Consider the following 14,638-nt stretch of genomic DNA (forward strand, 5'->3'; position numbering starts at 1 on the left):
AAGGGGAGGGGGGGGGGGGGGGGGGTGTGAAAGAGGGAGTCACAGCAGAGCCTCAGGGTAGAAAGGGTTTTTTTTTTTGAGAAATCATTAACAGAACACCTGTCTGCAGCTGAATTCCAATAAATCAGGCTAGTTTCATTCCACTTCTGAGTCCTGTTTTAATTCTGCCCTAGTGGCTTCTTCATGTAATCAGGAGCTCAGCAGGCAGGCGATACTGCCGTCGGTCTGACAACGCTGTGCGGCGATGTTTGATTTAATTAGGTGGAATCTGAGAATGAGAGATCAAGGCGGAGAGTGAGGCTGAAAAGTGGGTCAAGATCGGGGACGTGTTAACAGGAGATTAAGGTTGCAGCACCACTGCCAATGGGCACCTGATCTCAGTTCTGAAACACACTGCTTAAATGTCTTAGCACGAGTCCCATCTCATTCAGCCCTCCAACTTGCTCAAACATATTTCAGCGCAATATCTCCTGACCCATCACAACTAGGCATTGTTGGAAACGGCTGCCTGGCCAACAATCTAATCCTTTAAACCTGGCATGCAGACATTAGGACTGTAGGACTGACAGTGTCACACAGGCTCTATCATTCATCAGACCAAGTTTATTTCAAAACATAATTCGAACAGCGAGTTCTGTCTGGATGAACGTGAGCAGATGAATAGATATATTACAGAGGGGCAGTTCATACAACAGCATGTCAGTAATAATGAGCTCAAAACGCATCACCGTTTTACATGTACTTTTTTGTAATTAGTACAAATAAATACCATTCAAAAGCTAAACATCCCACTTCTTTAAATCAGAACTTTATCATAAGTTGATGGATCAGAGGATGGAAATCTATACCCATAACCCAAAATAGCTGCAAATAATAGCCTCTTTAGGAAGCATTATATCTCTGGAAATGCTTTTGGCATTATAAGTGCACTAGACACAAACCTCTAAATTGCCACCCAGACATATGCATGCTCTCTTTAAAACATGTAGATACTCAACAACCAAGCGAAAACACACAAACACACACACCCACTCACACACACACACACGTCCCCCAAAACTTCACACAGTTCAAGTATTTTTCTTCAGATACTAAGGTGTCCCCAGTATTAGTGTTGAGAGATTGCCCCGTCTTCGTGAGTCTCCCTCTGCTGGAGACACTCTGTCACTGCAGAACAGGCTCAAGCTGCCAGACGCGTTGCTTGCTTCGAAGACCAGAGCAGATGGAGAATGGTCAAAAACACAAAAGAGAGATGAAAAACAGGGAGAGAGAGAGAGAGACAGAGAGACAGATAATGTTTTCAGGGTGAGGGAAAATTAATCCTGATCAGATTTTTCTATTCAAATATTTTCATGATGTGGGTTCTGTAGACATGAGCTCCATCACAAGGAATGATTGAAAACATAGTTTTAAAGTATATATAAGGGTTCTCTTTTTTTAACACATAAGGTCTGACTGTCTTTAAGTGGCAAAAATAGCTATGCATCTGATCCTTCACACCTTCTCAGCAGTGACTACTCATGGTGGGGGGGGGGGGGGGGGGGGGGGGGGGATGCACAAAAACAAGCAGGAATGCCACTGAGAGAACACACACACAGACCACATCACACCAGCCATGCAGCGAACACCAGGACTGCACCACAGCGGCCCAGGCAGTCAGAGAGAAACACACTGCGACACCAGAGAACCCTCAGCGCTAAACGTCCCCTTCACTTGTGCCACAGGGACACACATGTACACATTTAATTAGATTGAATTAAATTAATTTGGTTATTATTAAGAAGTAAAGACAGGATAAACCCAAAACAAATAACTAAAAGCTCTTGCTCCATTTCCAAGGGAGACTTAATTACATTTTAGAAATCTCATCTCACTAAGTGGAAGGTTTTCACATAACATCAAGTGAAGAACTATGAGGGATTAGACGTGTGAGAGATGGAGAGAAGCGCGTGGTGTTAATGAGGACGTAGCTAACTGCAAATGGATTCAATTATCCTTTTAAGTAAATGCTGAGCCATCCGGTCTAATTCCCAGAAAGGACGTAATTCCTCGACAGGACAATTTAATCTGATAAGCAGAGGTTAATTCAGGATGTTGCTTCCACTTTTCATGCCGAGAGTCAGAGTGGTGAGTTATGTTAGCGTGATCTTCTTTCACTTCCAACAAGGATACTCGCCAAAACAACAGTACCTGAGAGTTGCCCTCACTGATATCTAGTCCCTTACATCTTATCAGCATGGACCGAGCAATCGAGATATGATAATGGCACAAATAAAGCCTCACAGTAGGGCTGTTGTAAAGGTGTGTGCGGGTGCTGTGTGTGGCAGGGAGGTGAGCTGGTGCCTCGTGTGGCCCCAAGGGGGCGCCACTCACCAACAGGGCCTCCTGGTTGTCTGCCAGAGCCTGTTTGGCCAGATATCGCTCCCGCTTGATTTTCACCTCCAGAGACTCAGGAATGTCAGGGACCATCCAGTCAATTACGCGTAGCACAAAGAACACCACGTGCTACAAGGAAATGAAAAAAGAAGAATCAGAAAGGTTTTTTTGTCATTATATGGTACATATATATACAACCAGATTGCAGGCGCTAAAGCTAACCGCTGGGTGATTACCTCAAATGCAATGATGAAGCCAAGTCTGACTGCAAGAAGCTCCCAGTAAACCAGTGTGTAGTTCCCATTTTCATCACGAAAAGCTTTGTACCTGTTTCAGTATACAGTCACAGCAGAAGCACCAGCAGTCACTTGCTTAGTGGTATGACCAAGTACGCCCTCTACTGGCAAATATGCCACAATAGCTGACACTAGTGACAAAAAAATTGGGTGTACATATTTTAAGCACAAATATGATAGCTATTACAGTTCTAAAGTGCCGTATGCCCTATACTTAAATTATACTTTATTGCTCTGATGTCTATTTATTTGAGGATTATTTTAGCAATATACTGACCAAATTTAACACTAAAAATAAGTTAGCAAAAAGTCACATGATCAAATAATAATTTTTTTTTCTTTTTTTTTCTTTTAGTTAAGAAGCTAGCAAGACTAGATCATTAGAAATTACCCCATTACCTGCAGATGCCATGGGCGGAGTAGTTATAGGTGGGTGGAGCGTAGGCCAGCGTGAAGTTGACGTAGCCATTCAAATCATTATCAAATTTATACTGGTACAGCAGACGAGGCAGGAAGTCAGATGTAAATGCGATGAGGAAAGCCTAGAGAACAAAAAGGCCAAAAAACAACAACACAGCTCGTCCTTGTGATTTCTGAACCAGAAACACAAAGTACAAACTACCTGTGCATTTTGACGGTAAACGGAGCATTTTGTTTTATAGAGTTAACAATTCCGTTTGAGGATGCAGTGGATGAAGGTTTTGAAATGATAAAACTAAGGTACACAGACAGTCTGAAGAGAACGTAGGAGGCAGGTGCATAGCAGACCAGCAGAGGTAGGTGTTAGGGGATTTGTAGACTAGCAGAGGTAGGTGTTAGGGGATTTGTAGACTAGCAGAGGTAGGTGTTAGGGTATTGTAGACCAGCAGAGGTAGGTGTTAGGGTATTGTAGACCAGCAGAGGTAGGTGTTAGGGGATTTGTAGACTAGCAGAGGTAGGTGTTAGGGGATTTGTAGACCAGCAGAGGTAGGTGTTAGGGGATTTGTAGACCAGCAGAGGTAGGTGTTAGGGTATTGTAGACCAGCAGAGGTAGGTGTTAGGGTATTGTAGACCAGCAGAGGTAGGTGTTAGGGTATTGTAGACCAGCAGAGGTAGGTGTTAGGGTATTGTAGACCAGCAGAGGTAGGTGTTAGGGTATTGTAGACCAGCAGATGTAGGTGTTAGGGTATTGTAGACCAGCAGAGGTAGGTGTTAGGGTATTGTAGACCAGCAGAGGTAGGTGTTAGGTTATTGTAGACCAGCAGAGGTAGGTGTTAGGGTATTGTAGACCAGCAGAGGTAGGTGTTAGGGTATTGTAGACCAGCAGAGGTAGGTGTTAGGGGATGTGAAGTGAAGTCTGTCACTGCACTGCCCAGTTTGACATTAGAGGTCATAAATGAAGAGGACATGTAAGAGAGTTACCAGACCTAACTGAGTGGGCTAGGGTAAAGGTTAGGGTTATTGTGGATCTCAGATTGATTGTGGTAATACACCACAAAGGTGAAGTGGCTGAGGTTATCACGTCAGTGGCACAGGCATTAAGGGTGCTGGCTTTTGTCACTGGGGAGGCCAGGATGGATCTCTTGTGCTGGAATACACTGGATACAATAGGTAGATAGGTACACTGGATACATCTGGAGCTGGTGGCACTGAGCATGCATTAATGGTTCCAGTGGGGATTGGTACAGTTACTGGAAGGCTGTCGTGGATTTTATAGGTTGCGTTTGCTAGTGGCATACTCAGGGTATCTGCACATTTTTAAATCTCAAATTCAATGACTTTTAAGACCTTTTTAATACCTCTCACAAGAAAAAATAATAAGACTGGGGATTACTGGGGATGCAGTTGTGTTCCACATCGTTGACGGGGGGGGGGGGGGGGGGGGGGGTGTCGAACGAAAATTGTTGACGGGGGGGGGGGGGGGGGGGGTGTCGAACGAAAATTGTTGACGTTGTTGAGGCCGCATACTCCAACGCTAGGAATCTAGCACTAGGACCCTGGAGCGGTTATTTTCTGAATTAGCGCTAGATTCGGCAAAGTGCACATCGCGCCAGAACAACTGAACAACACACACTTATAATAATTTAATGCCTCCCCTCATAAAATTCCAGACATTTTAAGACATTTTTAGGCCTTGAATATGGAAAACTAAATTTAAGACATTTTAAGACTTTTTAAGGACCTGCGGGTACCCTGAATACTGCTTAAGAGGTGTGGCTTGGTTTAAGAGTGAACTTGGAAAGGTGTGAGGCTGGGATGCCAGACCTCAGCGTTGGACCTCCTGGAGAAACATCAACAAAGGGAGGTGACTACCTGATGACCCCTGAGAAGAGTGACCCCAGATGACCCCTGAGAAGATCTCACTGTGTTGTGCTTGCTGAGAGTGAGCAGGGCTCTATGTGACGCTGTAATGGGGCTTTGATTACGTAATACATCTCCTGTGCATTTGCACTTCTACGTTTCTCGTTAGCGCGCACGGGCCCTCACATTCACGATGACGGACACATGGGACAGGGCTTCCAGGATGATGAACCACACGCCGATGTTCTGGGCACGCTCGGCCACGGGCCGCCGGTATTCGCACACGAACTTGTGCGCGTCGAGCCGTAGCTCGGCCCAGTTGTTGAGCAGGGCGAAGAGCGGGGCCAGGGGGAACGCCGCCACGAAGATGGTGATGAAGCCGAACTGCAGTACTGCAAAAAACAAACGACAATCAGACGGCGAAATCAGACGGCTGATCAGAAATCAGACGTCAACATCAGACATCAACATCAGACGTCCAAGTCAGACGTCCAAATCAGACATACACATCTTAGTCTTATTAAGCACCGTGGCCGCTCAGCCGGTCAGGGCTAGCCGGCCGGATCTTACCGATCTCCAGGTACTCGTCAAACAGGCCCTCGCATTCAATGAGCTCGTAGTCGTGCTCCCACGGCTGGGGCTCCTGCCCAGCCTGAGACTTCCTCACAGACGCCAGGCTCTGCTTCTGTCTCCAGGCCTTCACTTTACTGCCACACAACAGCACAACGGTCGGGAGCAGGAACGAATACAATGGTAGATTATTTGTAGTGCTAAAATCACATCTACAAAGAGCTCATTCTTTTGAATCGGTTCTTTTTAGAAACGGGTAAAAGTTGAATTGCTTACTTGTTGCAAACCACCACCTGCCTGGTGGATGACACCACCCACACAAGTGCATATGCTGTTTCAGAATTATGAGTATCACGAAATGATTAAACATCTCTCTCTTACTCACTCTCACACCCCCGCCCAGCCCGCGCACACCCGCCCACAACCACGCACCCACACACACGTTCACACCCAGCGTGTGATGCGGCCACACTGCCAGGGTGAGCAGGTGCAGAGCTATTTCAGCTGGCGTGATTGTTGCTGTAATGCTGCAGAGTGGAGCTGTAATGCAACACTCTACTCTCCACCGCTGACTCTGCGACATCAGGGCCACGGCCGTGTACGACAACAAAGACCACGGACAGTAGGACGGGAAAGAGGAGCAGAGACATTTAGAGGACACTGGCTTGAACTTCCATCCCGACAGACACAAGGTGTGTAGGTACGTACGGTATGACAAACTCCTGAACGTTGTTGATGAGCTGTTTTCCGATCATGATGATGAAGAGTTGCTCGGCCAGCTCGATCAGGCAGCCCCCCGGACCGCACTGCAACGCACCCACACAACGAGAGCTGTCGGTCATCGCATGGAGACCGCATCAAACAGAAACATCTGCCAGAGTGAATGTAAAAACGCCGAATCGCACATAATGCAAGCAGCGCACAGAACTCACATCCTCGTTTCTCATCCCAAACAAAGTGCCGTAATGACCAGGGTAGCCCACAAACCTACAGAAGTGAAAGAGTGGAGTGTTTAGGAATGTTTAGGAATCAGCAAAATTCAAAGACAAGTTCCATATGAAAGGGCTCTTCAAGACTCCTGGCGTGGCAGAAAGATTGTTTTAATTTTAAGAATTTTTAATTTAGTTATTAGCCTTAAGAGTGTTGTTTAAATATATAAAGCATTTAGCTTCATGAGTGAGGAAGCAGACTGTAATTCCAGGGTGTGCATAAGCTGGGGTTAGAAGAGGTCACCACCTAAAACACAACACGGTAGTCTTCTGAAATGCGATACTGAATATCTGTTTACCTTCCCTTGAAGAAGGCCACATAGAAAGGGGAGGAATAGAAGTTGACAAACTGGAAGACGAACACCTTAAACGTAAACGCGTCCTCGTACTGGGTCTGTGTCCTGTGCATCTCTGCAAAGCCAAGTTTCACTTATTAGTGCTAAAAGTATTCAAAAGAAAGTGTTCATAGAAACAACATTATGATGTATACATTTGTGGAAAAACAACAAAATGATATAACGTCTTAAGTGGAAGCTACAGGAGAAGTGTAAACCTTCTTTACTGAGTTTGTTGACTAGCAGACAAGTCGCAAGCAAACTTCAATGTTTTATCGATTTTCATTCCCAAGCTTCAGTCTGAGGTGCCAGCATTCGTCTCCCTCAGCCAGAAGGGGTGAGTTTAGAGGTAAATAACCCGAAGGCCCCGTCAATGCCCGCTGAGCAGAAAGTGCTGCTTTATGGTCCTGAGTGCCTGCAGCAAAATACTTACCCCATTTAGTGAGCTGTTCGGCCAAGGCTGTATACACCTGCCCCATCAGCAAAATCAAAGCCAGGTTTACCATACTACTGGAGATGTTGGCAATGTTCCCAGCCTAACACACACACACACACACAAAGAAAACGAGCAATTTTAAGGCATTTGCAGGTGGTGACACTGATGAAGTGCTGAAGCGTATGAGAAGAGTTATCTTAATTTACGGCTCACCTCCTTTTAACAAGCACCCACCTGAGTGCGTAGCACCGAGCTGCCCGTCTCGTACATCATCACGCTCACGATGCTCCGGTAGATGATGACGGTGACCAGGAAAATGATCACCACACACAGCTGCAGAGGGCGAGGGGGAGGGGCGAGACGGGTGAGGCGGGCCGTCGACGGCACCGCGGCCTGGACGGGCTAAGCAAGCACGGCGCCGGGACCCTCACCATTATGACGATCACCATGGAGCCCGTCAACATGCGGGACAGGCGTGCCTTCTCCGGGAAGTATGGCTCCTTCACTCCCGTCACCGGGTTCTCCTCCATCGCGGGGGCCGTGGCCGCAAACTCGGGCCGGGGCGGCTCCTTTATGCAGGGGAGAACATTTTCAATGTCGTTATCGGCCTTAAGACGTTTTATTTAGTAAAAATCTTTGAAGCGTGAGGAGGTTTTGTTTTCAGGAGCACAGAAGCGGCGGTGGCACCAGACGGCACGGGGCGGTGGTGCACGTGGCCGCCACACCTGCTCCTCGTGGAAGTCCATGCAGTCCCAGTGGTGAGCCAGAGTGGCATTCTTTCGCTTCCAGTACTCCAGAAAGGTGACGGCCCAGAAGGACATGAAGACGCTGAAGATCACCGTGCCTGGGTGGTCGAACAGGTAGCCCACCTGGAGCCCGAGAGAGGACGGGGCAAATGTCATCAGAACAGAAGAGAGACCCACGAGAAACTATGAGAGGCGCTATGTGTAGAGCACGAGGCCGTGTACCTTGGCCATAGGGCAAATGTCAGACATATTCCATGGCTTGCAGGTTTCACAGAGAGGACACATAAGGTATTGTCCTCCACTTTCACAGATTTCTTTCCTATAAAAAGCATGAACATAATGAGTGGGTAATCAGTGCGGAGAATTGCCAGGCACGAGAAATGAAGCAGTTCTGATTAAAGTGTGCTTCCAGATAAATTCGGGTAAGTGTGTCGTATCATGGGGAGTGTGAAGTGCCCTCACACACTCTATAATAACATGAGACATTACGCGGAAATGACATGAGGACGTCTCTGCTGGACACAGAACATTAAGTTCCCCCAGTAGATCAATAGCGTTAAAAGGCTGAACACAATGAGCTGCATTCAAGGGCCAGACGGACAAACAGACAGCAGTTGGTGACGTTCACATCTTTCTGATCCAGGCATCGTGTTATTACTACCTCTACAGTGCAATGTGTTCACGGGAAACCAGCCCGGCCCAGCAGCAGTCCTAAAGCAGGTTTGGTCAATAGTTGCCATGGAAACGGATTAAAGGGACAATATTCACACGGACACTAACCGCTGATCTGATACAGCAGCCTGCACTATGTGTGTGTGTATACATACATATGGGAGCTCACACGAACGGACAGACGGACAGACGGATGGATGGATGGATGGATGGATGGATGGATGGATGGATGAACTTTGTTCTGGGTGTCAGTGTGAGATACTAACGCTGGAGTGTTGGAGGCCATCGTCATGACGCCCGACACGAACACAAACGTCCCAACTACAGCTGCGGGAAGCAGCCACGCTGTGTAAAAGCCTCCATGGACCGAACAGAGAATTACAGCACAGTAAACATCTTCACGGCCAGTGTTCTTCAGAAACCTCACATTTAAAGGTTTGTAAAGATCTGACTGGTTATTATTAAGATGGTTTTAAGGGGTTACTCACCGAGCCACGCAAAGTAGAGTGCGATTTTCTCCCCAAAGTACTCACGAATGTGATCCAGGGGCTGGTACTTGTACCACTTTGACCAGCGAGCCCAGTAGTAATACAGAACCTGCCTCCTATTTAGCTGATCTGGGGGAATTTCACATCCTGGTCGCTCAAAGGGACCCTGTGCAACAAAACATGGATTAGTATAGTACAGTATAGTGTATCATAGTATAGAATAGTGTAGTATAGTAAAGAATACTATAGTATGGTATAGTATATTATAGTAAAGTGTAGTATAGTATAACATATAGTAGTATAGTATAGTACAGTACAGTATAGTGTAGCATAGTATAGAATAGTGTAGTATAGTAAAGAATACTATAGTATGGTATAGTATATTATAGCAAAGTGTAGTATAGTATAACATAGTAGTATAGTATAGTACAGTATAGTGTAGCATAGTATAGAATAGTGTAGTATAGTAAAGAATACTATAGTATGGTATAGTATATTATAGTAAAGTATAGTATAGTGTAACATAGTAGTATAGTATAGTATAGTGTAGCATAGTATAGAATAGTGTAGTATAGTAAAGAATACTATAGTATGGTATAGTACATTATAGTAAAGTGTAGTATAGTATAACAAAGTAGTATAGTATACTATAGTACAGTACAGTATAAACATCCCTGGGCCAGGCCAGTCACTTACGTCATGAAGAGGAAACGCTGCTTTGAAGGCTCCTTCATTCAGCAGTCGAGCTACTCCGACCTCTGCCCTCTTTCGTTTACCGTATGCAGTCCTCGCTAGGATCTCATACACCTACACAGATCATAACAGATCATATTACTCTTTTATTCAATCCATGTCCAAATGCTACCAGGAAAAAAAAAGTCTACTCACAATGCGGTGCCTCTGGGTGTCAGTGAAATAGTTCTCATGGTCGTCGTAGCCCAGAAATCTTACAAAATGGGATGTTTAAGAAAACGCAAGATTTAGGCAAACTTTAAACTTTTAAAAGGACAAACGACCGATCACGGAAGCAGGCCCATACTTCTCCATCTTGGATTTGCGAAAGGCGCAGGTGTAGTAGTCCACCGGTCTGTTGGGGACTGCTTCGGCCATCACGTTTGGCACATAGAACTTCTGAAGGATCCGGGCGGAGGTGTTAAAGTCTGGATGCGGCTGCGCCTATTGGAGAAACAGATCAGTTCGGTAAGTCATACCCCCGTTTGTGCAATATCCGTTTGATCCGAGACAGTCAGGCTGCGATTTGAGATGCTATGACAGCACGACGACACAGGAGAAGAAGCTGACCTGCAGTGGCGCTCGTAAGCACAACTCTTCAGCATAGTACACCAGCACATCCCAGGGAGCGCTGAGCTTCAGGTAGTGTATTGTCTTTTTTGCACTGCACGATTCCTCCTGGTGGTACAAATGAGATAAATGAGCAAACGCACACAAGCCCCCGGGGCAGCGCAGCGCTGTGGAGGGCGTGACAGCAGGATGGATGGCTGCACCTTTTCTAACAGCAGCCCGGCAATCTGCAGGTTGTGGATGAATCTGTCCCTCCAGCGGGCCAGCTGGGCTTTTCTCCGTTCGGACCTGCTCTCCTCTGGGGCTCCGTCGCCCGGCTCCCCCGCCTCCTCCGTCTCCGGGTGGCTTTTCCCACGGGCTCTCCGCTTCCTGTGCGACTTCACCTCCCACACCAGCACATAATCTGACGAACAGACACAAGGCAGGGGTGACTGACCCAGCCCGTTCGGTTATACTCCTGTGGCACACGAGAGGTGCAACAAGACGCTTCAGACACAGGGACCGTTCTTCTGGTTCACTAATGTGACTTGCTGCAATTTCTGCAGCCTTAGGCCAGTCACAGGGGGGATGTTGCTCCAGGCCATTTTAACTCCAAGGAGGACAGGCATGTGGCCCGTTTTCCCACTGCTATGCACCACCTACAATCTGGGCTCATGGCGCTGGTTCCCAGAGGTGGATACTAAATGAAGAAAGAAACAATGAAAGAGTAAACGGCATAAACATCACGGGGCTTTTACCTATTTTAGTCTGGCTGTCTCTGAAGTAGCTGGCCTGGGGCCGGGCGGGTGGGTTTAGAGTCTTTTCGCAGTGGACGAAGATGGAATCACCCTCCTCTTCATCCACTACTGCATTCATCTGGTTTTACATCACAGGCAAACGAGCAGTTCACTGATAATGTGTGTAATCTCTCTCTGCCTTATTTCAGAAAATGAATCCAACATACAAAATAGAACCATGTGTGCACGTTTTGTTGAACCATTCTAAGGGACTTATTCAAGCAGGAGTCTTAAGAATCCAGCAGATATCATAATGGATGAGATCACATGAAACAGATCTAAGACATCAGGTACAAGAGGACAATTGTGCTACTATGTAAAGGAAATCTAACAAATTGCACTAGCTCTAGTAATTAGTCAGGGAGTTCAGCAGAGACCGAGTTACTCCACATTGATTGCACTGATTGCCTTAATGTAACACAGGGGGAATGCCTCTTGAGAAGAACAACGTAATAGACCAATAGTCATTTGTGCGACCAGAACCACTTATTAGCAGGAAAAGTAACAGACATAAAAATTGACTGTGAGCAGCAGGCAGTATATTTAAGAGCCTCTGCGAACAAGCGAAACGTTGAGGCGACACACACTCACATATCTGGGGGGGATGAAGCTGCCGTTCTTCAGGCTGCCGTAGCAGTCGGCACCGTGGGGCTCGCCGGCATAGTCCAGATCCAGTAGGACCTCGCGGTCCTGCAGATGCTCCGAGCCCTTCTTCCTCGGCATGAGGCACAAGTGGACAGGCTCCGCGGGTCAGAACCAGAGATGCAGGCTCCCTGAAGCCCCCCCACACACACACGCACGCACACACACACAGTCTACGGAGCCGGTCTCATATTCCACCATGAGGCTCTCAAAACTGAACGTGCCCTGCGAGGAATTACGCCTGGGAGAGGAAGTGATGGGCGAAGCGCGCTAATGCACTAGGTGAAGGAGCACTAAGAGCCCGAGAGAACGGAGGGGAGTGTGTGTGAGTGTGTGAGCAGCAGCCTCTGTCTCCCGCACTGCATCTCACCGCTTCTCCAGCTCAACGCACGGACACCAGTGAGGGGGGGCTACCGTAACGCCCCTACTAGAGGAGCCCCGCCTCGTCCCATCAACGATGATGCGGCCGTCCACACAGCACTTGAAAACGTCAGGCACGGTTTTGTCTGAGGGGGTGAAGCGTGGGGTGTCCGTAATGCCACACTGTAACCGGCACCAGCTCGTTTCACTGTACAGCAGAGCTTTGAAATGACATGCGACATATGGGGGTGTGGAATCTCATAAACATGCTTTATTTAAATGTGAAGGAGTAGTTATACATTATTATCATGCCTTTGTGGTTTTAGAACAATGGTTTTGCAGCAAGGCTCGCAAGATCACGTATAAGGTGCAGTTTACTGTGCCATCACTCTCCTGTATGCACTCAGTCCCAAGCAACCACTGTGCTTGCCTCTTCCTCTCCTGGGCCACAGCGTTAAGGTCTCAGACTTGCCCACAATGGTACTGCAGCAGTGCAGAGTGGGGGGTGGTGGGTGGGCTGCAAGGGAAGGAGTGATGTGTTCGGTCCAGTGAACTGCAATGCAACTAGACGGCTCCTTTTGAGCAACGAATTTAAGATATACATTCATATTTAGGACGTTTAGCAGACGCACTTATGCAAAGCGATTTACAAAGTGCTTCGCATCTGTTCACAGAATGCATCCTAGAATTTAAGCTATGCAAGCCTTGAAACATGGTTAATGACTGGCAAAACAGACTCTCGACGAAGAAATCCAAACATTAACAAAGAAACTACCTCCTTGTCTTAAGTGGAATACCATGAATGGCAACTGTAAATGTTTGCAAGCCTGGTCTTGGTGCAGAATGTATGTATCAGTTAATGTAAAAGCAAAGTGAAACTGAATAACCTTCATCTTCGTCATAGTGTGAACTCACATGGACAGACGACAGTGATGAGGAAGCAGTAACAGAGAATTCACTCAGATCTCTTCCTAGACTGCAGGGCCGGTCGGTGAAAAGCTGAGTACTGAGCGGATAAAGGACATTCCATGCAGAACTGAAGTCACAAAGCATGCTGGGAAGTGCCACAAACTGCTCATGCTCCGTGTCATTAGCCAATGACTGATCTGGAGACATGTGTAAAAGGAGAATATCCTGTTCATCAGCATGTTAAAGCATCAGAACCTAAAACACATGACCTTTTTTCTAGTTAAAAAAAGTTCAAGAGGCACCATATTAATGGTTGTACAAACGATGAACATACAGACATTGTAACAATCATTATAATCTTGAGTTTATTATTGGTAGTTGATTGATGGAATATGTCAGTCCATCAAAAAATGTTTCATACCCATATATACCAAAGTCAGAAAACACACAGATCATAAACACTGTTTGATTAAAAAAAAATCAGCTTGCTTCGCCTGATTTTAATGTTAATAAGCAAAGTGTCTTCATTTAAAAGTGGGCTTCAAATTAACCAAGAGTAAGACGTGATTTTCTAAATATATACTTTCCATATGAATACAAGCAACTGCTTCTTTTCTGTGAGGGCTCATCCTTATTTTCCCTTTGACAATTTCTGCAGGTCTCCGTTCTGACGCTTGGTCCATCCTATGTTGTAATCCTCCAGAAATACACTGGAAACATCCATTAAGGTAGATGATATTTGCACATTACCAGTAAGGACTGCAGTGCCCTAATAGGTCTTCAAAAAAAATTTTTTCCATCTACTTATTTCAGCAGTAGCCCATTCTCATAGATTATTCAAACAGCTATGAAGAGTTGTGTAATCAAGCAAATAAACACAGGATAAATCTACACATTTAGGCTCCAGACTGGGCCCCAAATTAGTATCTAGTGCAGTAGGCAATTCTGAACATAGTGCTATACATTTTGGTGACTTCCATGGCCGGGTTACCTGTGGATTAGACACACAACCAATGACTTCACAATTTCTTATATTGAACAATACTGGCAGCAACAACAAAAAACAAAAAAAAAAAAGACACGGTCTAGAAATTTGAACACATACACTGCTCTGTGCAGTGCTATACCACATAGGTACATCTACATACCTTTGTGATTTATTCATCACATTTCATCCCTAAACACTGATTGAATGAGGCTTTGAGCAGCAACACGCTGCAGTGGTTGCCTGGCAAGACAAGACAACTGGCATCGCTGTTAATCCATTCAGTACAAACCTCATGTTTGTAGTGTGCAGTCCTGACCGACGATGCTTCCTCTGACCATAACATGCTTAAGTGCCTTGGAGTCTCCTGCGTTCATAACTTCTTTTCTCCTAATCTAATGCAGGTCTTTCCGGCATAGAAAGTGCTGGTTAAATTTCTGGTAAACAAACAAGCTAGGTATTAAATAAAGACATTA

General features: G+C 46.1%; 1 protein-coding gene across 1 annotated transcript; it reads right to left on the bottom strand.

The window, feature by feature from the left end:
- Positions 1-593: 593 nt before the first annotated feature.
- ano11 (anoctamin 11) lies at positions 594-14,498 on the bottom strand. Its single transcript, XM_077018381.1, has 24 exons — positions 13,184-14,498; positions 11,858-12,785; positions 11,228-11,345; positions 10,694-10,893; positions 10,491-10,598; positions 10,228-10,364; positions 10,077-10,134; positions 9,885-9,995; positions 9,189-9,354; positions 8,967-9,057; positions 8,251-8,347; positions 8,008-8,151; positions 7,714-7,851; positions 7,517-7,615; positions 7,280-7,382; positions 6,811-6,922; positions 6,455-6,509; positions 6,231-6,328; positions 5,523-5,659; positions 5,139-5,344; positions 3,072-3,214; positions 2,613-2,703; positions 2,374-2,505; positions 594-1,204 (listed from the first exon to the last, which is right to left on the bottom strand). Exons 2-24 carry the CDS (start codon positions 11,987-11,989, stop codon positions 1,181-1,183), a joined length of 2,700 nt encoding a protein of 899 aa, XP_076874496.1. The 5' UTR covers positions 11,990-12,785; positions 13,184-14,498; the 3' UTR covers positions 594-1,180.
- Positions 14,499-14,638: the final 140 nt, after the last annotated feature.

This window comes from Brachyhypopomus gauderio, chromosome 10, assembly GCF_052324685.1.
Source record: "Brachyhypopomus gauderio isolate BG-103 chromosome 10, BGAUD_0.2, whole genome shotgun sequence".
Lineage (NCBI taxonomy): Eukaryota > Metazoa > Chordata > Actinopteri > Gymnotiformes > Hypopomidae > Brachyhypopomus > Brachyhypopomus gauderio.